Genomic DNA, 22,878 nt, shown 5'->3' with positions numbered 1-22,878 from the left:
TGGGTGGGATGTTCCTTTGCTCTTCTATTATTGTTTTATTGACACTGTTTGCCTTTAATTCTTTTTCTACAGTGTAAATTTAGGGCTGTGCCGCATCAAAGGTTTTTCTCACAATGAAATTATGAGATTTGTTAGTTTTGTTCTTTGTTTTGAAATACTTGTTTCATGAGAGTTAGACATATATCTTGTTGGCTGCTGCAGATTACTAGATTTATGGCTACGGATATAAGAAATTCTGGCAGCTTTGAACAGATTTTTAAACGTGTGTTTCTTTTTTTTTTCCTTTCCCTCAAAAAGTCTTTTCAGAGTTAGTTATGGAGCTGAACTAATAGCATGTAGAAAACCTGGTTTAGGGAACATGCGTGTCCATTCTATAAGGATCTGCCACGGAAAGGGTGAAGTATTGTCCTAAACAAAATGTGCTTTTCGGCTTTTCTCGCTAAATTAGCCAAGCCTTATCCCACAGTGCTTTGCTGTTGAACTTTCTGCTGCCCCGACTTTGATAGTATGAACGTTTCTGCATTGATATTAGAGAAATTCACATCAATATCTAGGTTAATGTTTAGTGGAGGCCAGTTGGCTTTTCATTCTCAATGGCTTGAAATCAGCTCTCTCTAACAACACTGGCAGTTTGGCAGTTTTTCATATTTCTTTAAAATTTTAATTATAACCCATCAAGTCTTAAGCAATTACTTCTGGGGTAGACTCTTGATGAATGTCATAACAGGGTGTTTTAGTTTAATGGATCCAGAATAACATCTGTTTCTAATATTTTAAAAGCCAATTTATATGGAAATTCATTTATACACAGTCAATACACGGAGCCTTGTAAAAATCAAAATCAAAATGGAAAATCAAACCACTGTGATACAGTAGGTCTTCTGTTAACAAAGGATTTCACTGATGAGTAGATTCAGCTGTGCTAACACCCAAAATATTGCAGCTTAAACAAGATAGCAATTTATTTCTCATACTCAGGTAGTTTGCCGAGGGCCGGTATGGTCTACCATGACAGAGACTCGGTTTCCTTCAGTCTTATTGCTCTGTGGGCATGACTTCTATTCCTAAGGACACCTTATGAGTCACGATGGCCGCTGGAACTCCAGCTATTACATCTGTGCTCCAGCAGGAAGGGGGTAGGGGTAGAAGAGAGAAGAATACTAAGCTTTTTCCTTTTAAGGATACTTTTTTCTAGAAGTAGTGCATAGCACTCTGCTTATGTTACACTGACCAAATATTAGTCACTGGCCAAATACTAGTCACATGACCATATTTAGCAGCAAGGGAAGATAGGAAATGATAATTTTTTGTCCAGAAGACATGTACCCAGCTAAAAACTAAAGGTGTTCTGAGTATGGGAAAATGGAGAATATAGACACTGGAGAACTGTCTGTAACATTGAGTACTTTTTAAAACCTGATTTTGACAGACTTTCTGCCTTTTATTGAGCATCTAGAAAAGTCAGCTCGTTTTCATAAGTAGATAATATACGCAGAAGGACTCGCATAGTGTTTGGCAGAGTAGATAACCAACCACTATTAATGTATGTTGATGTCTGTTTTAATTCCAGCCCCCAGGTGCACCTAATTTCAGAGGTTGTGGGTCAAACTGAACTTTATAAGGGACTTTATGTAGATTAGAATACAGTCTTTGTAGAATAATAATAGCAGCAGCTCATAGGGCCAAGATGTTCTTTGCACTAGGTCTCCAGAACACTCATGTATCTGCAAAGCAGTGTTCTTTGCTTTTTTACACAGTAGATAAATGAACAATTACAAGGGTTAGAAATGTGGAATTTCGGCCTCCTCCCCAGACCTACTGAATTAGAACCTTTACGTGCCTGTTAACAAGATCCCCAGGTGATCTGCATGTATGGGAAGCATTGCTCTGGGCACAGATGTTCTACCTAAAATTTATTTCTGCTAGCGGGGGGCTAGTCCTTGCTCTAAGTGTATCCCCTGCACCAATATCACCTGAGACTTTGCTTTCTTAAAAAATGCAGATTCTCAGGCCTCATATCGACCTGGCACCTGAAATCTGGATTTCTAGCCAACATGCCACACGCGGGCAGTTGTTTGGCAACTGCTCTATTGAACCTTAAGAGTTAAGCCTTTAACTCTGCATTTATTCTTTAAAGGTATTTGCATTCAAACAAGGAAGAAAGCTTTTGAGGGAGAGAAATAGAACCCTAATTGCGGATCTAGTAAGCATTAAGGGGAGGATCTGAATTCAATCTACCTGTAAAGCCGGCTCCAAGGCTCATTTGCATTAATCATGTATACCTGGAATCCCATCATAAAGCCACGTGATGACAAAACCACGTGATGACAAAGCTACGAAGGAAGGCAGTGTTTTAGCAGCATATTTTAACAGTGTATTTTCTTCTTTCCTTCTGTATTTTACATTAGATTTCTGTTTCGACATTTTATTTTTTAGCCGTGCTATCAAGACTAATCAGGACCTTCTCCCAGAAACCCCATGGACCCACATTTTCTACAATGATTTTTGGGGGACGCTGCTAACCCACAGCGGCAGCCACAAGTCCTACCGGCCACTCTGCACTCTTTCTTTCCGCCTGAACCATGCCATCGGAGGGCTGAATCCCTGGAGCTACCATCTTGTCAACGTGCTCCTGCATGCGGCGGTCACTGGTCTCTTCACGAGCTTCTCCAAGATCCTGCTTGGGGATGGATACTGGACCTTCATGGCTGGCTTGATGTTCGCCTCTCACCCCATCCACACGGAGGCGGTGGCAGGAATTGTGGGCCGGGCCGATGTGGGGGCCAGTCTCTTCTTCCTCCTCTCCTTGCTCTGCTACATGAAACACTGTTCTACAAGAGGCGCCTCGGCCAGGACCTGGGGCTGGTTCCTGGGGACAGGACTGTGTGCCGGATGCAGCATGCTGTGGAAGGAACAAGGAGTGACGGTCCTGGCAGTTTCAGCCGTTTATGACGTCTTTGTCTTTCACAGGCTGAAAATGAAACAGATCTTACCCACCATTTACAAAGTAAGTGATTGTTGGTGCTTGAGCGTTGGATTACTGAGACCTCTCCTTGCTTGGTCCCTTTTCCCCATTTAAAAAGCAAATGTGTTCCTCTTCAAAGAGAATTTAAAGTAAGTTACTTTTTGATCTTCGGGAGGTGGAAGTGTCCTCTCTGACCTTTCCCTACTAACTGGGTGTCAGTCACGGATTATTTTATTTCTCAGGTTTCTTAACTTATTTTCATGATTTCCAAGGGGGTAGACGGACAATTCTGCCTTGTAAAGAATATGCATCTTTATTATTTATTTACTTTTACTCCTCGATTTCAGCCCTAATTCCCTGTAATCCAATAAATTGCCTCTAAGAGGTGTTTGAAAAAAATAACACAGCTGATCGTAGAGCTAGATGCTCGACTCTGTCAAGAGGAAATTCTCTGCTATTTGTTAATACTACTTTTCCTGAGCTGACTTTGGAAAACAACCCTCTCTGCAGTGCACTGGGAACTCACATTCTTAAATCATTAGTCATATTCACCTTTTCCTGATGTAGTGTATAAGAATAGAAGAGTCAAAACAGAAAGTGGTTATTGTAAGTTTTGCCCTGAGGCCAATTAAGACCTTTGCTTCAGGGCTTAATATGTGTTCTTCTGTATTCCCTTAGTGGTTTCAAATGCAATGTCGTCTGAAGGTCACGGAAGCACTTTGGGATCCCACGTACTTAAAGGGAACTGAGCAGTTTTCTGCTGGTGTGTTTGGGTGGACCAACACCTCTTAAGAAACTGCCTCCTTCCCATCTCCCCATCCTCCCTCCCTGACAATAAACTCACCCTTGCTTTAACTTAAGTATAAAGACAACTTCACCAGTGTTTGCAGACCTCAGCCATTTTCTAAATCATGGACCTCAGCCAGCTCCTCCATCCTTTTGGACACTCTTAAGCAAGGAATTATGGTTTAGGATACTGACCCTGAGAAAGCTGTCAAGTTTTCTAGTTTTTACCACTTTTTTCCTCTCAGTTCTTAATTTTGCTTAGAATTCAATTGGGAAGAAATTGAAATAAAGAACAAAATTGAGGGAAATGGAAACATTTATTTATTTTTATTTTTATTTTATTTTATTTTTAAAATATATATATTTATTTTTGGCTGCGTTGGGTCTTCGTTGCTGCGCCCGGGCTTTCTCCAGTTGCAGCGAGCGGGGGCTACTCTTTGTTGTGGTGCATGGGCTTCTCATTGAGGTGGCTTCTCTTTGGTGGGGAGCATGGGCTCTAGGCGCCCGGGCTTCCGTCGTTATGGTGCACAGGCTCAGTAGTTGTGTCTCACCGGCTCTAGATCGCAGACTTAGTAGCTGTGGCAGACGGGCTTAGTTGCTCCGCGGCATTTGGGATCTTCCCGGACCAGGGCTTGAACCCATGTCTCCTGCACTGGCAGGTGGATTCTTAACCACTGCGCCACCAGGGAAGTCCTCAGAAACATTTATTTATTTTTAAATGATTTTTTTTTTTTTTTTTTTTTTTTTTACACGCAGGAGGCAGAGTAATTACTGCTGTGCCTCTGCTCTGCAGGGAACTCCAGTATCAAGTGCTTCATGAAGTTCTTTTGTGATTTCAGTTAAACGCTGAAACTTTAAAAGGAAACTCTGGTTAGAGTCTGATGCTTTGCAAACAACATATGGTTTGAAAGTCAAGCTTTTAATTTCAAATCGATTTTAATTAGTCTCTCAAGGAAATTTAGGGAAAATAATCTTTTTCTTTCCTTTGAAAACCATGCCATCAACAATAGCCAGTTTTCTTGTTTTACTGGAAATACAAATAGAGTAAGTGTTAAGTCATGGTCCTTGTCCTATGCAGGGTGAGAACTATTTGGGGATGCAGACGGGGTGTTTTAAGACCTTGCATTGATAGCCTGTGAAACACCGTGGTTTCTCCTACAGAATTTTCATGTTACCATCTCATGAATTAGGAAATTACCTTGGTATGTCAATTCAGGACTTGCTTTTAGGACCTTTGAGGTTCTCTTTGGAGAAATTTTCAGGTCTGTAAGCCTGTTTTCAAGGATTAAGTTGCTGATTGATCTCCTTACTATAAATATGTCCCATGCAGTATTTGGGACATACTTATAATAGAAGATTATTCTTTGTTCATCTGAAATTAAAATATAACTGGGCATCTCGTATTTTATTTGGCAGCCTTACTCCTGCAACTGCTGCTTCAGAAAACGAGAAGTGCCACTAGTGCAGGGGAGAAAAACTTTTCTCTCCATCTAAGTTCTTTGGCTGGCCTAATAATCAAATTGCCCTAAGACAGATTAACAGGAGAAAAACAAATTTTTAGTTTTGTGCATACAGGACCCCCGCAAAGACAGGAGAAGCTCCTCAACAGTTAGGCAGTTGAGGTTTCTATGCCATCCTGAGCTAAGGAAAAGGGGGAGAGGTCTGGAACTTCAGAGGGAGGAAGACGATTCACAGGAAGACAGGACGAGCAAATGTTTGCCACGCCAGACCAAAGAGTCTTCCTTATGTAAAAAAGTTATCTTTGGTAATAACTCTCTTCCTGGCACAGGCTAAGTAACTGAATTCTTTTAGGCATTTAAGAGGGACGTAAAAACTTCTTCTTGAGTCTGTTGGGCCTTAATTGTCTTCAGCTCCATATAATCCACATGCCAAAGTGGCACATTGTGCGGCAGCCTGCCCCGAACCCCATCACTGTGAAGGAATTCATAAGAGTAGAGAGTGTGAAGTCCCCCACACTATGGGAAAGGACTTAATGCTTTGAATGTTCAGTGTCTTGAGAAGTTTTCAAATGGAAACTTGCCCAGGCTGTCTGGCAGCTACTGCTTGTGGGCAAGGGAAGTGGTCAGGGCAGCAAAACACTTCATCTGATAGTTGCTATCTCAACTTAGCTTTTTCTTTCATTCTTAGGTTTTGGGCCAGTGAGCTTAATGAGGACATTGGGATAACAGACTTTACAGATTTGTAAGGAACCTTGAGACCATCTATGCCAGTCCCCTTGTTTCCAGCTGAGGTGTAGAGAACCAGAGATGTGTAAGTCACCCGGAAAATGCTGGAATCACTAGGACTAGAAGACATATTTGTGACTGTCTAGTCATCTTACACTGTGAAGGTGTGAAGATGAATAAAGAAAGCAGTCAGATGACTCCACAGTAGAGAAGAAAATTATAGGCATTGAATCTTAACGTGCACTGGCTGAGTCACCTTGGACTAGTTCAATGACCTGTTTCTTCATGTAGAAATAGAGATAATTAATGTTCTCTGCTAGAGATGTTAGGAAGATTATGTGAAACTGTAGAGTGTTCGTTGTGAACTGGGTGCCCAATATTTGGAAGTCACTTAATGCACATTAGTTGAAGGGAGAGAAGAAATATCAGTGGAAATTGTAATTCTTTATCTCAAGAAAGAGAAGGCCAAAAGATAAATTTCTACTAGTCTTTAAACATGCAGTGGTTTGAAAGCATATGAATTAGGAATCAACTAAAGCTGAAGCATGAATATTTAAGCAAAAACTTTCATTTAGAATTTCATGACTATGGGGCTTATAAACACTGGCATAGATTACATATGGAAGTTATAGAAAAATTCCATATTCTGTCTTTAAAATAAATAGATTTCTATGCCTGGGGTGAGTTAGAAGAGACTCTGAAGGAAGTGGATTAAAAGACTTTTCAACCTTAAATGAATAATCATCCTAAATATCTTACTAATTAACTCTGCATCAGAGTTATCATAGTTGGCCAGATGAAATAAACTTCCCTGCCTTATTAAAACATAACTTACATATAAACAGAAAAATCCAGTGCACAAATGTTTACCTCTATTAGGCAAACTAGAGAACCAGCCAAATACTCAAAAATCTAAAGATGGTGGTCCTCCTCAAGCTGGAAATTATTAAAACCAGAGGGGCAAGGCTCTCCATTTTTATAGTTTTGTCCGTAATGTTTTTCTCATGGCAGTCACACTCAGCTTCTCCCTTCACATTTCTTCAGAAATGTCAGAGGTTAGAGGCCTATCAGATCCAGGCCCCAAAGTCAAATGCACACCAGGACCAGGCAGAAGGGACTGTGGTGAACTAGAGGTTATGCTCTCCCACTCGTACTTCTCTCCATCCCATTATTGCAATAAGCAAATACAGGTTTCAGTTTCATAGAGGTTAATATTTTTCTAAGACAGACAGACATCTGGATTTTCTATGACATCTCCTGTTATTTAATATTGGTTACTAATTTAAGAACAAATATGCCCTGTTTGGGCCAGACAATCTCCTTGGGATGACCGAATTTGGCCAGAAGTCTTGGCTGCCATTTTTTGACTTCTAAGATTCATGCAAGGGATGCCTTTGTCCATATGACATGTAAATTTTTTGTAGTTCTGCAAAAGAAATAGGAAAGTTTTTTCTTCGGTGAAGTGTTTGAAAAACAGTAAGTACCCAGAAAATCATAGATATTTTATTTAGTATTTGGTAACCATGTGTAGTGTTTATATCTGCCAGGCACTGTTCTGAATATGTCAAAAATATTAACACATTTAACTTATTTAGTAAATGCTTATCAAGAGAGTAATATGACTTATGAAATAATGTGGTTGAATATAATATGAAATAATATAGTTTTCAATAGGAAGATTTCTAAGAAAACAATATAAAATCTTCAGGAACGTGTACGAACAAAATTAGAGTTCATAACTATTTTTTTGAAAATTGTTAAATGTTCTAGATCTTCACTTCAGCATCTCTTTAATATGTTTCCTACATTATTCTTGGCATCTAGTGCACCATTTGGCACATAGTAGGTACCTAGTAAATTACTGAATTCACCCTTGTTTAAGATTGACTTTTGAAAAAGATGTGCCTGCAATGGTAAAGTGAAATGCTCTACTCTCCCCTTTCTACAGTGAAGATTTCATTACTGTTTAGTGAGGTCTGGAAGGTGGGATTGGAAGAAATGCATGTCAGAAAAATGTTGAAAAATGAGTTTTCTTGACCTCTCACCAAATGATTATTTTAGCCTTTCTTAGATGATTTTCACTTACTTTTTGACAACATAAAACTAAGTAAGGGGACTGGGGAACTCTTGAAACACACTTACACTAGCCTTGCAAATAAATGCTAGACTTTTATCTGCCCACAAAATATTTTACAAGTCTCCCATGACCCCAGGAGGTACATGGGTAATAAAATCAGTAAAGGCAACATTTTTCTTACTTAGCCAACATCAGTCATTGCTTGCCTAGTGGCCATTTTCTGTGCTTATTTAACATCTGTTAACTGTTTTAATGTGGAAACATCTTTTTTTCCCCCCTTTATTAGCCTCATAATCGCTTACTCAGTTACAGGTGCGGAAAAAAAATTTAAAAAGGAAGGAAATCTGAAAGTGGGTGTAACAATTCTAATTTTATCCCAAAATAATTTGGAAAAATGAAGCCCTTTGAGTTTGATCTTTTTTAAGACTTTCTCTAAAGATGACTGCATTAATTTTGCTGTAGTTGCTTCCAAGATGTGCATTATCTGGACAGCCTCCTTCAAATAAAATCTTGAGCTCTATTTCATGTAAACAAGATAAAGAGACTATATTATTAGGGAAACGGGAGGCATTGCCGCTTTCAAAACACAAGTCATCTCTGTCTAGAAATAACTTTATTTTAATGCTAAGCAGGATGTGTTTGATGGAGGTTGCCTTTGTTGACCAAGTTTACCTTTATCTTGGGTATTATGTAAGCTGGGCTCTACAGCTCTACAGCGGTGCAGTGATCAGACCCACAGGAACAAACAGTCCCATGTTTCCAAACCATTCACAGGGTTTATCTTGAGAATGGTTTCCGAGGGTTGGGGCTTATGTTCTGTTGAAGGTTTGGGTTTGTCGCTGTCGGAACACTGAAGACATTAAACGCAGTGCTTCTGTATATCAGACTATTTTGTGTGACTCCCTGTGTACAGAAGAGCCAGCGCATAGCCCGCAGGTATTTGCACATTGAATCCACATGCGCTTTTTTTATTTGATTAGCTGCTCGGATGACATTGGTGGAATCTGTTATCATTTATGTCTCTGTCCCTTTTCTTTCTAGACCAGGTTGTGGTTTTACGCAAGATGTGACCCTCCTATCCATTGCCTTGAATGAAATAGGATATGTTTGCTCTTTCTGATTGTCTCTAATCACCATCTGTGCCACTCCAAGTAGTGTCCCTGCTTTCTGAGGATTGTCTTTTCCCGCATTTGCCTTACACTTGACTTTGTGAGAATCCAGATATAGCAAGATGCTCCGATTCCGATCACAGTATTTCCTCGCATTATTGAAACTGGAGGACTGTTTGTCATGCAGTTACAAATGAATCTGGATTTCCTCCAAGTAAACTTGTTGTAGCATTTGCTATTCATGACCTGTAGTACTTCAAAACTTCGAACTGCTGCCAAGACCGCTAACCAGATAATACCACAAATAAAGTCGAGGTTCAGAAATATTTTACAATTCAAAAAGTCTAAGATTAATAGGGTATTTTATTCCTGCAGGTTGGCTTCCTCGCTCCGCTGACTTAAGATGATTCTGTATTCTAGTTGTGGTTTAGGTTCCAGTTCTTTAAATTTGGGAAGCTGACTACCCTTGCAGGTTTCTGTAATGCTTGCATTAGCGTGTCAATACCTGGGACAGTGATCTATTCACAAATTATGATTATTTTTTTAAAGATTCATCTTTGTGCAAAGCATTGTGTTAGGTGATGTGGGGAATCAAAGAGGAATCGAAAAAATTCTGCCCTGAAGGACATTTGAGAGTAGTAGGAAGTGGAGAATAGCGCCTGCCAGCGTAGAACTGAAATTCAAGCTGGAGAGTGGTGAGGGCTGGAGGGGAGGCCCTGGGAGCAGTAGGGCAGTTTAGAGGAAGGGGAGGTGAATTTCAGCTGAAGTACCTTCAGGAGCAAAGGTGTGTGAGGCGGACCTCGAAGGATTCTTGGGATATGGGCATTTATAATTGGACAGACGAGGAAGAGTGGAGAGTGGAGCCTGAGCCTTACACAGAGGGACTCTCAGAGGAAGTTACTGCGGAGCACTGAGCAGTCCTTTTGGCAGATACACAGAGCACCGGAACTTAGAGAGGAAAATGAATCAGGAAAGGTAGACTGAGACAGCTACTGGGTCTAATGATGTCGGGGCCTTTTAAGATAGGTTGTCATGGGGCTTCCCTGGTTGCGCAGTGGTTGAGAATCTGCCTGCCAATGCAGGGGACACGGGTTCGAGCCCTGGTCTGGGAAGATCCCACATGCCGCGGAGCAACTGGGCCCGTGAGCCACAACTACTGAGCCTGCGCGTCTGGAGCCTGTGCTCCGCAACAAGAGAGGCCGCGACAGTGAGAGGCCCGCGTACCGCGATGAAGAGTGGCCCCCGCTTGCCGCAACTAGAGAAAGCCCTCGCACAGAAACGAAGACCCAACACAGCCAAAAATAAAATTAATTAATTAATTAATTAAAATACTTATTAAAAAAAAAAGAGCAGTACAGAAATTCCCAGTTTAAAAAAAAAAAAAAAAAGATAGGTTGTCACCCCGACAATGATGGGAAATGATGCATGGCTTTCAAATGTGCTAGCCCTTGGACTGGTCCATGGGAGAAGCCCAAGAATGTATAGGCCAGCTCTTCTTGCCTCTTGGAGAACTTTCTTTTCTGTTCTTCCCCTAAACCTGAGAGAGGGTCCCTTGGGTGATGAGACTAAGGATCAGACTCAGGAGTAGAAGTTGTATCTCATTCAGTGAGTGTGTCTCCTATCAGTGTTTATCTCGTTCTTTAGCATTTAAAAGAAAAGCAGTTATTTTCTGAAGGCTAATATTGTCGTACTTTTTACTCTGTTAATATTTGGCATATTATTATATACTCCTAATGAGAAAAACAGGGAGTCCTTAAGGGCTCTCTCCTATGTCCGTTTTTCCAGTATTCCTGAAACGTGTTCAGATATTACTGTGAATGGCCACAAATACAAAATCCCTCTTTGTTTTGTACTCTTTCACAAAGGAAGACAGAAAAAAAATTTTTTACAGGACGGAATAAAACACCCTATCAGCACTAAATTTCAACCAGTTAACTGAGTACACTGTCAGTGAAAATGACACGCAAATTGGACCTTGTGATGAATAAATAATGAGTCTCATTGAAATCATCTCTGCTGTTCTCATAACACTGTCTGGGATGCATATTACATCACTTGGCTCAATTTTCGATAACCTGCTGCCTCAGAGGAATCAAATTGACTGACGGGATCTCATGACTATCAGGTTACTCATATTCAGCTGGGTTCTGTCAATTTCACAGAAAATGATGTGGTTTGCACAAATTTGAAATCCATTGTCATTGCCTAGAAGTCAGATTCCCGTCTTAAATGCCTGGAACAATGGAAATGCTAATTTAGTGTTGATTTCTCAAATGAAACTTAAGCTATAGAAAGCCGGATTTCCAGAGTACATTAGAGATTCCTTAAAAGGTGTGAGCAGGGTGGGAGGTGGGTTGGATAAAACTGAATATTAAATCAAATTCATTGATCATTAGAATATCTGTGATATATGATACTGTGGTAAAGGTTGCATGGTGTGATGTTTTATTTTTTATATCCAGTTTCATACCTATTGATCACAGTATTCCTTTCTTCAAAAAGGAAAATAAGAAATCAAAAGGGAAGAACAGCACTTTCTAATACAAAAGTCTGCAGTGATTTGGTGCTAGGAAGGTCAATGTGCCCTTGCTCTCAGGGTTTGTCTTTACAACTCTGCAGCACCCAGATGGCTCCTGTATGCTCTGTTGGTCTGATTACAACTCTTGCATCAAGTGAAATAGCATGAATTCAGAATTTAATACATGTTTCCTCAGTAATTATGCCCTGATTAGTGAAGTCAGTGTTTCTGTTCCAGAGGACACTTTCTTTCTTTCTCCACATGTTCATTCATTTCATTTCAGGAAATCAAATAAAATGCAAAGATCATAATGCTTCTCTTTGGTATAATAGGGGAATCTGCAATACCTGCCTTTGGGTATGTGGTTGTCGTTTTGTTTATAATTAATATAAGATTCAAAGAAAACAGCAGGGACAATATGAGAAAAATGAAGGACATGTAAAAACAAATAAATGACTCAGCTTTTAGTATATGAAGAAATGGAAGATACATCTAGAATTTCCATTAATGTATTGCTGAAGATAACTACATACCAAGTACATTTAATAGTCTTTGATTATATGCAACATCATTTGTGACTGCTTAAAAATAATTAAATTTTATGTATTTAAAAACAGCAAAAAAGAAAAAACCTTAATATTTTAATTTTATGAATTTTGAGTCATTATACCTGTTAGCAGTACCAACCCAACCTTTTGAGGGCATTGTCTTAGTTTTTAACATATAAGACACTGAGTCCCTTCCCCCTATAAAAGGGGGTGTGTGTGTGTTTTGTGTGTTCTATCAGAATACATGTTTATGTAATGTAGTCGGATTATACCAAAGTTATACATGAATGATTTGAGTGTATTTCCATAACTTTTATGAAATGGAAAGCTCCAAATTACATAGGATTATTTTTTCTAATTTGAAGATTCAGGCAAAAATTTGCCAGTTTACGTGTTCCATCGAGTGAAGTTTCATTCTTAAAATCTCATGACATAGTGTGATAAAAAGTTAAACAAAAAACGTAAAAACAAGTGATGTTCACTTTGGAGAACGACTTGGTGATTGGCTAGTCTTCTCACGTATAGGTGCAAGTAAGGCTATTTTGGAAAGGCTGTAGGACTGGAACATGCAGATTTAGATTTAAATGATATGATTTTAGATAAAGTACTAAACGTATTGAACATCAGTTACAGGGTCTGTGAACTAGGAATATAATATTTGCCTTGCCAAGTTATTGCCAGATATGAATATAGTAAGTGTACACTCTTCAGCCAAGTTCCTTTTCTGTAGTACGTATCATGAACATCAGCATTTTACTGCATTTCCACAGCATTTCAATAGTAGTGAACTTTTTGTCTGTTGTTTTACAGAGCACTCAATTAGCATAACTCCGGCTTTTCTAGTGGGATGCAGGGTGAAATGTCAATCACTTGTTTGCTATCCTATTCACCAATGCTGACCATTTAAAGAATATTGAGAAGAAGACCTTTTTTAAGGATAATTTTTCTGAACAGCACGATTTGATCATTTATCTTTTGTTTGATTGAAAATAAGTACACATACTCATTCCTTAATTTTTTTCCGTTGATAATATCTTGCCATCATCTCATACTTTTATAGCCTGATTTTTCCCCTTCAGGGTCAGGATGGTGCTCTTGCTTATATATATGAAAGTGGAGGGGAGCCGGGCCTTTTCTGGTCTGCTCCCCCCCACTACCCTGTTTCCTGTATATTTCCTTTTGGTAAGGTTTATAGTAAGGAAGATTAGTTCAGTAGCTGCAGTAGCTTGCAGCGTTCAAGTCTCATTCTTTGGAGAAAGAGGAAGCAGTTATCACCTAAGGGTGAATGTGCATCTCTTTCCTCCTCCTATTCTTCCCCAGCCTGGCAGCCAATACTGTGGCAGCTGATTCCAGAATCTTTTATAACAAACCTTTTCAGGGAAACATTGAGGCTGCTTTTTGCTGTTGTTATTGCTGCTGTTACACAGTTTAGTTTATTTCCCTACCTCCTAGGGAGAGCAGAGAAAGCAAAAAGTTTTATTTTTAAAGCATTACTATTTTCTGGCTGCCAAAAATTTTATGAAATGTTTCAGGCGTCTTAATAACATTAAGACCAAATTATTTTTACAGAAACTTAAATCTGGTAACTTGGGCTTGCTGAGAAAAGTCTACAGGTAAAATTAGTTTTTGATTTCAGAAAATTCAGTATTTAAAAATCTGGGTTAATTGACAGGTAATAACAGGGGTGGGTGGGGGATGGTGACTGTTTAAAGATTAGGATTCATTATGGGCTTCCAAACTGGGATGATCATCAGCCTCTCCTGGGGAAACTGTTTTAAACCAGAGATTATAGCCCCAAACTGGAAGCTACTGAGTAAGAATATTTTGCTCTGCTTATTTTTAGTTTGTTTTTGAGGTGTTGAGGGGGAGCTGGTGGAGAGGTAGCAGGAAAGAAACTACTATTTATTATTTATTTATGGCCGCACCTCACGGTTTGCGGTGCACGACCTTCAAGATCTTAGTTCCCTGACCAGGGATTGAACCCAGGCCCATAGCAGTGAAAGCGTCGAGTCCTAACTACTGGACCACCAGGGAATTCCCAAGAAACTCCTTTTTAAAAGTTCCTGCTGTTGTTACCAAACCCAGGTTTGTTTACTTGCCGCTCATAAGCCAATAATTCAAGAGGCAAGTGTCAGTACAAAGCGAAGGTGTTCTAATCAGAAAAACTGGCAATCTGGGGAGAAGGTCGACTCGTGTCCAGAGACCAACTCTGAAGATCCTGCTCAGCCATGGCAGTTTTTATTTATTTATTTTTATTTTTTATTTTTTAAATCTTTTATTTTTTAAATTTTTAAAAAATTAATTAATTTATTTTTGGCTGCATTGGGTCTCCATTGCTGCGCACGGGCTTCCTCTAGTTGTGGCTAGCGGGGGCTACTCTTTGTTGTGGTGCGTGGGCTTCTCAATGCGGTGGCTTCTCTTGTTGTGGAACACAGGCTCTAGGTGCATGGGCTTCAGTAGTTGTGGCATGCGGGCTCAGTAGTTGTGGCTCACGGGCTCTAGAGCACAGGCTCAGTAGTTGCGGTGCACGGGCTTAGTTGCTCCGCGGCATGTGGGATTTTCCCAGACCAGGTCTCGGACCTGTGTCCCCTGCATTGGCAGGCGGATTCTTAACCACTGTGCCGCCAGGGAAGCCCAATGGCAGTTTTTAAAGGGAAAAAATGGGGGAGTGGGGGAGAATCTCAGTGAATCGTCAAGGCAGGAGGTTGGGCTCTGCATCATTCTTCATCGCGTGCAGACTGGGTGGCTGTCTCTTCAGATGTTACCTTGCCCATGTGATCTGTCTGCAGGATTGCTAAGGGGGCTATTGCAGGTAAAGAGCTAGTCATTTTTTAACAGCTTAATTCTTCATTCTTCTTTTTAACTAGGAAAAGAATCAACAGGTTAGACAGGGCATGGTGCGCATTCAGGAGAGCATAAGTCAGGGGTTAGTTTCAATTGCTTACTGATCTCATTTCTATAATTAGATTCTTTTACTGTTAAGAGGGGAACAGAAATGGGCAAACAGGAAAAGGGCAAAAGAGCTGATTTCACTGTGATTTTGATGAATAGCTGGGTTTGGGACCCACTGGTGCACGTCGAGAATCTGATACCCCATACAATATTATGAAACATTATAAGATATTCATAAAGACACAAGATTTTGTGGCTGGAGAAGGATATTAGAAATTATCTATCCATATGCTACCCCATCTCTTTTCACAGAATTTGGGGCCCACAGAAATTAGTCACAGGATAAGTCGAGCATAGAGTTGGCACGGTACCTCGTCCTCCAGGTCCAGTGCTTTTACCACTGTGCACATTGCTTCCCTGCCTTTAATTTATAAAAAACTTGTTACTATGGAAATACTTTTCTATTTGCCACTTTAGACTAGAGACTTGTAGTGGACTGCTATGTACCATCCCTCAAGTACGTCATTAATTAAGACTCTGCCCTTCTTATTTCACCCTAGGTTCTTTCTCTTTTGCTGTGTTAATAATTCCAGGGCACCTTTTGAAATTGAGTTGGTTTGTGTTTTGTTATTGTTTGCCAGGCCCATCTTTTTCCTATCCCTGCCCCTTCCTCCCCCACCCCCTGAGCTAGCTTCACTTAAGGGCTCAAATATTGTCCTGTTGCCATTTTAGGGCTCCAGCTTGATTTAAGCTTGCTTTAAATAGGAACATATACTTTTGTAGCTACCAGAAGCTGAACACAAAGTGACTAAAATCAGAGTATTTTTCTTCCTGATTTGGTTAATTTCCTTTACTAACAGGATATTATGTTTGGAATAGGTTACCCCTCAATAGAGGGATCTTCTCTTTGAGGATGCTGAGTATGAGATTGGTCTAGAGGTGGAGAAGTAATAAATACCGGGGCACCTCCTTTTTGACACCCTCTTCCAACTCTCCAAGATACCACGGCTCAAACTTGGAGAAGAAAAATTTTAGGCATTAGCAGTAGACTCATCAGCTTGGTGTATCATCATTCACCCTGGCGCTTGCAATTCCAGGAGTGTGGTGGACACCACTCGTGTCTTAAAGATGCTTAAAGTTTCTTCTGACCATATGATATGACTTTAGTTTCTCACTGTTGGGTGAATATTCTAATGAGTGACAACCCTAATGTCAAAGTGAGGATGGTTCCAAAAATGAAGGTAAAATTGCCAGAAAGGAGAAAATGCAGAGGTGCCAATTGAAAAATGGGCAGGCTGAGTGAGAAAAGGGCTGAATTTAGGCTGTCAAAGCAACAGCCGAAAGTTTCTGGTTCTTGGACAGGGTAATTTGTAGTCTTTGATTCTTTTGCATTTTGCAGTATAATCTTCTCCATGGCTCTGCTGACTTCCATATTCTTTAAAGAGGAAGACAAATACCCAATTTGAATTCATTAGCCTTCATTTGCATATACACAGAGCTGGTGGTAATTACGATAACAACCACCATTGATCAAGGCTTACCGTGGTGTGCTAGCAAAGTGTCCTCTGTGCATTTCTTTGTTCGATTCTATGAGAGTAGGTATTATTAACCTCATTTACAGATAGAAACTAAGAAGAAACTAAGGTTTATAGGAGTGAAATAATTTGTCCAAGGATTCAGAGAGTGCCTAGGGGAGAAGGGATCTCCTTCCAAAGTTTTGACACCAAAGCTCATGGTCTTTCCATTATACTGTTTTTGTACAAGTTTGGCTAAAATGGAAGATGCAAATAGGATGATGAAAGAATCAACCGCTTTCGTATTACTTGGTCTTGGGACCAATGCTGTTTACCTGGAACAGCTTTAAATACAAATAACCTGCACTTCCACATGCAATAGCTGATTTTATGTGTGCTAAAAATACAAAGATGGATAATATATTATCCCAGTCCCTAGGAAGTATAAGACGTGTACAAATTATATCACTCTGCCTTAATGCTAATAGAATTTCATATAAAGTGCACACGTGTCTGACAAATTTATTTAGTCTGGTGAGGGAAGAGTCTTGAGTGACAGAAAAGCAGTGGCATTTCAGTAGCTCTGCTCATCCAAGATTTTGTTCTGTTTTTAACTATTTTTAGAAACATTTCATGTGGGTGCATTTAACTTGGGTTCAGAGTCAACTTCCATTTTTTTCTCCCTCAATACCTGTCATGTGACTAGAAGTTTGCTAGATGCTTTCTTATTTTTTCATTTTTTGAAAAATAGGTACTGAGTGTCTTCTAGGTATGAGGCACCTTTCTAGATGTCGAGGATAAAGCAGTTAAGAAAACAGACAAAATTTCTGTTCTTTTGGAATTTACATTTGTTTTCTAATTTAACTGTCACAGTAACCCTGTGGGGTCATTATTTGTACCCATTTTACAAGAGATGGAGTGAATTCCCCTGAATTGATTAGCATGCAGTGAAGCTGGATTTCAAAGACAGTGCTAATGGTAAATCCAGTGATCATTTCCAGTGCAGCTCATTATCTTTCAGTTGAGTTCCTTCAAGTAAAATGTGGCCTGATGATTTAAGGTATTATATGACTAATACTGATTGTGTGTGTGTGTGTGTGTGTGTGTGTGTGTAGTTGGTTTAGAAGCCTCCTTTAGAACAAGGACTGGATACTCTTCTTCTTTTGCATCTTCCTGTGCCAGAAGAGAAATAGTCATTGAGTATTCTGAGCTTGATCATAAACATCCCGTTGGCTTGCAAGGGCATAGCATGTCCACCATGGTTTTGTCCTACACTGAACAGATTTAAAAGAGAGGCCTTGTACATACCTCCTTTGAGGTTGGACTGGGTTAGATTTGCTTCTGAAGCCCCTTACAGCTCCTCTCCCTCCTCTGAAATGCATGGTGTTTCTCAAAAGCATGCAAAAAAGAATTATCTGGAGTCAGTTCACAGTGAAACATTTGGTTTGGCTCCGAATTTCATATTGCCGCATCACTGCTAATCAACCCTATTAACTTATTTATGTGTATAGGCAATGCATTCCTAATGGCTTTATAAAAGAAGAGTCTGTGATACAGAGGTTGTTTTATAATTCAGGTTAAAAACTTTTTCCTGTAAATTTCATTAAAATTATAAAACAGCTTAGAATAACTAGCAATGTTGTGATGCCAACAAGTGCCTATGTGTCTTAGTGGGTCCTACCCTGCACAGGATGTCGGGTCTTGTTGGACGAAGATTGTAAAGAGTGTTTTTGGAATCTGAGCTTTCCTCTATTTCTATAAAAAAGGCTCTAAGTTCCCTGATGCAGTACCCATAACCTTTGAGGCCAGATGTAATTCTGTTTTTTAAAAAATTATTTGGAAGTAATGGTGCATAAACTCTGTATTAGATAACACCCCCAACGTGGCAGCATTTCAGAGTAGGAAACTTTTAGTATTTCTGAAGGGAAATATATGAATATTTACAATAAATGGCATAAAAACTGTAAATAGCCTCATGTCAGTTCAAGTTGGGCTTTTTTGGTATTTTTTTGACAGTTTTATTGAGATACAATTCGCATATCATAAAATTGGTCGATTTAAAGTGTATAGTTTATGTTGGTTTTGAGTGTATTTACCAAGTTTTTGCAACTATCACCATAATCATATTTTGAAATTAAGAATGAGGGAGTTTGGAGCTGTAGTTACTGTTTTTAAAAGAGGTAGGGTTGTTGTTGTTTTCCCTTTTTTTAAAAAAAAATTTTCAAGTTTAATAAGATCTGTAGAAAAAAGTTCTGACCTCAATCCATGGAGTTGGTTAAAGTCTTACTGAGACTCCTTCATGTTTTCACTGGTGTCTTTAATATGCTTGCCTGTCTTATTTACTGTTTAACAAATTGGTTACGGAGTTTGGGGAATCAAGGTATCTTCCTTGGGGTTACGTTTAGGTCAGAATGCTTGGATCCTTATTTTGTTTTTTCAAAATTATGATAAATTGTAGGCCCCTACACAAATGCAATTTTCTGCAGTAAGAATCTGACATCAGTATTTGATTGCTTTCTTGACTGTGTGCTTTGTACATGCAGCCCTTGGTTCTTGAATGAGTAACAACGGCTTATAGTGTAAATAGGAATCTAGGTACTTCTAAGTCTTTTCCATATATTTGCCTCTCAGTGTGTATTACATATGTCTTACACATGCAGAAGTAATTGTGTCCTATTTAAGTGCATGTTATTGACTTTTTTTAGCTGTGACCAGGGGTTTTATCAAAGTGTAAAGGTGCTTTTAAAATCTAAGATAGACCCAATTTCCATACCTTTACTTTTTTAAAAAAAGGAAGCATATTTTTAGACAAACTAAACATATTTAAAGATGGAACAGAATTTGGAGTATTTCTTTACCCCTTTAAAGAAATGGCCATCCTAAAATATGTCCCAGCTTATTTCCTAGAGGTAGATTTACTTTTGAGCAGCTTTAAAAGAGAAACAACATCAAGTTAATTATGGGAGAACGATTCTATAAAAATTTAATATGCCATTAAGACATTTGCTGATTTACATCAGACTTACATAAAGGTTGTTTGAAGCTACACCTTTGCATCCTGCTGGTGGCCTTTTTCTGGGTTAATTACACGCGAGCCACTGAAAAATGTTAGACATTTGAGAGAAGTTGTGATTTCAGAGAAAAGGGAGCACGCTGTGAAAAGTATGGCCATGTAGCATAATGACATAAATCCTGCAGTTCTAATCAGGAGGCCTGGGTTCTCACAGTTTCTGCCACTACCTGCTTGTGTAATTGTGGACAAGTCATTTAACCTCTCCAGGGGTTATTTTCCTAATATGGGAGTTTCTGGGGATGCTTCAGGAACCAAATTATACCATACTATTTTTAATCATAATTTAAAAAATAATTTTATTGCTAATCTTTTTTTAGTAAAATCATAACTTTCTCTGTCTTTGAAATAATCTGATTGGAAAAATGGAATTATTATGCAGATATTGAGTTCTTCATTCATTGCCAGAACAGAAGATTAGATCCCCAAGTACTTATAATAATATTTTTTGAGGACCAAGCATTTATTGCAAACTGAAGTGGGCTCTATGTTTTGTTTCACCTTTCAGAGGAATCTATTTGTATTAAAATATCTTCATATCTCCCTTTTATCTTGATGATTTGAAGTTATTTTTTTCATTATCTTCTAAACTCAAATATAGTTAACACTTGGTTTTCTGAAATGGATTCTCCTAGAAGTCCATCATACTTTCAAATTCTTAATTCCCTATTCTCGTCCACATAATTGTTTCCTTATGTCATTTCACATGAGCAGTACTGTCATTTTAGGCCCGTAATTAGAAATTGGCTTTGATCCTTTTTTCCATGCAAGAAAAAGAGCATGTTTTCTTGAAATACCAAATTGAATTTGCTATTCTCTATAGGGAAATTTTAAAAGAAAAAAAAAAACAACTAAAAGAAATAATATTGTCAAGTGTCAAACAGTGATCTAGACTGAGAGCTTGCCATATTGTATTCTCTGTCTCAGAGGTCAGCAAACATTCAGTGTCAAGGGCCAGACAGTAAATATTTTCCGTCATTTGGACTCCATGACAACAGTTCAGCTCTGCTGGATTACTGCAAACAACTGGATGTTCTGTGTTTTAGTAAAACTTCATCTGAAAAACAGGTGTGCACTAGATTTGGCCAGTAGGCTCTAGTTTGCTGACTTTATCTAGAACCTTAGCTGATACACACACCCATGTGGGTTAAATCATACAGGCTCTCCAGAGAGACTATTATCCAATTTTGGGATAATATCTTTATAGTAGTATCATTCATTCAATTTCCTACAAGTCACATGCATTTTACAAAGGAATTTCACATTCATTTTTATTTTTATCTGGATGTTTAATACTTCTGTCAAGAGGATATTAATCTTCTTCCTTTATAGTGGAGGAAATCTAGAGTGGTGAAGTTTGCCTGAGGTGACCCTGAGAAGACAAATCCTCTCTTTTCCTGTTCTGTATTTTATCCAAGTACCAGAGAGCTCACGGAGCAGATATCTCCTATGCTGCTTTGTGTTAGTGGGCTCTCCTTTACCCTATATTTTGAAAGTAAATTCAAGTCCAAATTTAGCACTCTGGCTATTCTCTGGATACTAAATTCATTCAAAATAATCATGCAAAGTAAACTTTGGTAACAATTCTCCCCTAAAGGAAGCCCAAGTAAGCAGAAGGTGGTTTCCAAGAATAACCAGCTCTAGAAGTTCATAGCAGCTGTAAAAATATATCTTCAGTAGAAATTTAGCTTGTAATATAAGGGTACTTGAATTTTTATTTTTCTGTATCTTCCTTGATTTTTTTTTTTTTTGCAAATTATTTAGAAAGAGATGTTGAGGATATTTATTTATTGCTCTTAATACAAAGGCCAAGCACTTTTATCGTGAAGGGGAGCTGTCACTGGAAAAAAATTGAGAAGTAAATACCGGTTTCATAATCTTTTTTTCTTGGCTGGTGTTGTTACTGGTGGTAGTGGAGTGATGGTGTACGTCTTACTGTGTTTACCTCCCTAGTAGATAAGAAGTTATTTGCTTTGGCAGTGATTTTTTTTTTTTTTAATATCTTGGTGATCGATGTGTTGGTGGCTGTGACATAGTTCAGTTGGGCGGTAGTGGAAAGTTTGACAATGTTATATTTACTGTGTTATAATTCTCCCATCTTGTCTTTTTGAAAACTGGCCATCTCCTTCTGTCTGAATGAGGAACACTTGGGGCAATCAAACATCATTAGAAGTATTGGTTGAGAATTTTAAAAATCCAAGATAACTAAATCTATAAGGATCCATGTGAATTTGGCATCTCTTTTCTTTTCTTTCAAACTCATCAAGCCAAAATCTCCAGTTCTGAATGTTCTGTAAATACATTCTAATAAGTAACGTTTAATTGTTCTTTTTGAGTGCGACGTTACACTTGGCCCTTTTCAAAGTTATTTCAGATTTTTTAGCGATGATTTGTAATATTTTCGTCCCTATCTTAATGATGCAGCTGGTTGCATGAGGGAATGAATAAATAAAGCCTGCTGTTTTAATAGTGCCCTGACCGGGACATTCTGATTCTGCCTCTTTGTGTCTCAGTACACCTCAAATCTAGGGTTTTTTTGATGATTAAATGAGTTACTATGTAGAAATCTCTGAATGCCTAGCACACACTAAGTGCTCCATTAATGTGAGCTGGCTTTATTTTTATCTGTTTTAAGACGGTTACTCTTCTCTGCAAATTGGCTAATTTTAAAGTATGTGCCATAAGAATGGTTTTTCCTGTTATTTTTTTTAATATTTTTTTTTAGAGGTCAGAGTTCATTAGAGAATTGCAGTAAATGTGAATATTCTGATACTATTATCTAACATTGCAAAGATGTTAGTCCATTTTTATATTTATCATTTGCTAAATTTTGTTATTCTCTATGTATGACACTAAACTAGGAAGTGACTGCATTTTCAACAGGAATGTTTAGAAATGAGATTAAAAATAGCTTCCTCCCTAGGACCATAGTCTCCCGTCACTGGGAGGTATGCAGTTACCTAGAAGTTTCTCACAACCCACAGTAGCATCCTTTTTTTTTTTTTTAATTAATTAATTAATTAATTTATTTTTAGCTGTGTTGGGTCTTCGTTTCTGTGCGAGGGCTTTCTCTAGTTGTGGCAAGCGGGGGCCACTCTTCATCGCGGTGCGCGGGCCTCTCACTATCGCGGCCTCTCTTGTTGCGGAGCACAGGCTCCAGACGCGCAGGCTCAGTAGTTGTGGCTCACGGGCCCAGTTGCTCCGTGGCATGTG

General features: G+C 38.8%; 1 protein-coding gene across 2 annotated transcripts in view; it reads left to right on the top strand.

The window, feature by feature from the left end:
• The window catches only part of TMTC2 (transmembrane O-mannosyltransferase targeting cadherins 2), a 409,124-nt gene that overhangs the window by 158,061 nt on the left and 228,185 nt on the right, over positions 1 to 22,878 (top strand). For both annotated transcript variants that reach the window (XM_061205503.1, XM_061205504.1), the window contains exon 2: positions 2,437 to 3,007. In XM_061205503.1, the coding sequence (XP_061061486.1) occupies positions 2,437 to 3,007 (571 nt within the window). The remainder of the gene's footprint in view (positions 1 to 2,436; positions 3,008 to 22,878) is intronic.

Source organism: Eubalaena glacialis, chromosome 11, assembly GCF_028564815.1.
Source record: "Eubalaena glacialis isolate mEubGla1 chromosome 11, mEubGla1.1.hap2.+ XY, whole genome shotgun sequence".
Taxonomy (NCBI): Eukaryota; Metazoa; Chordata; class Mammalia; order Artiodactyla; family Balaenidae; genus Eubalaena; species Eubalaena glacialis.
The sequence above is the reverse complement of the archived record's forward strand: the minus strand, read 5'-3'. Positions and strand labels throughout refer to the sequence as shown.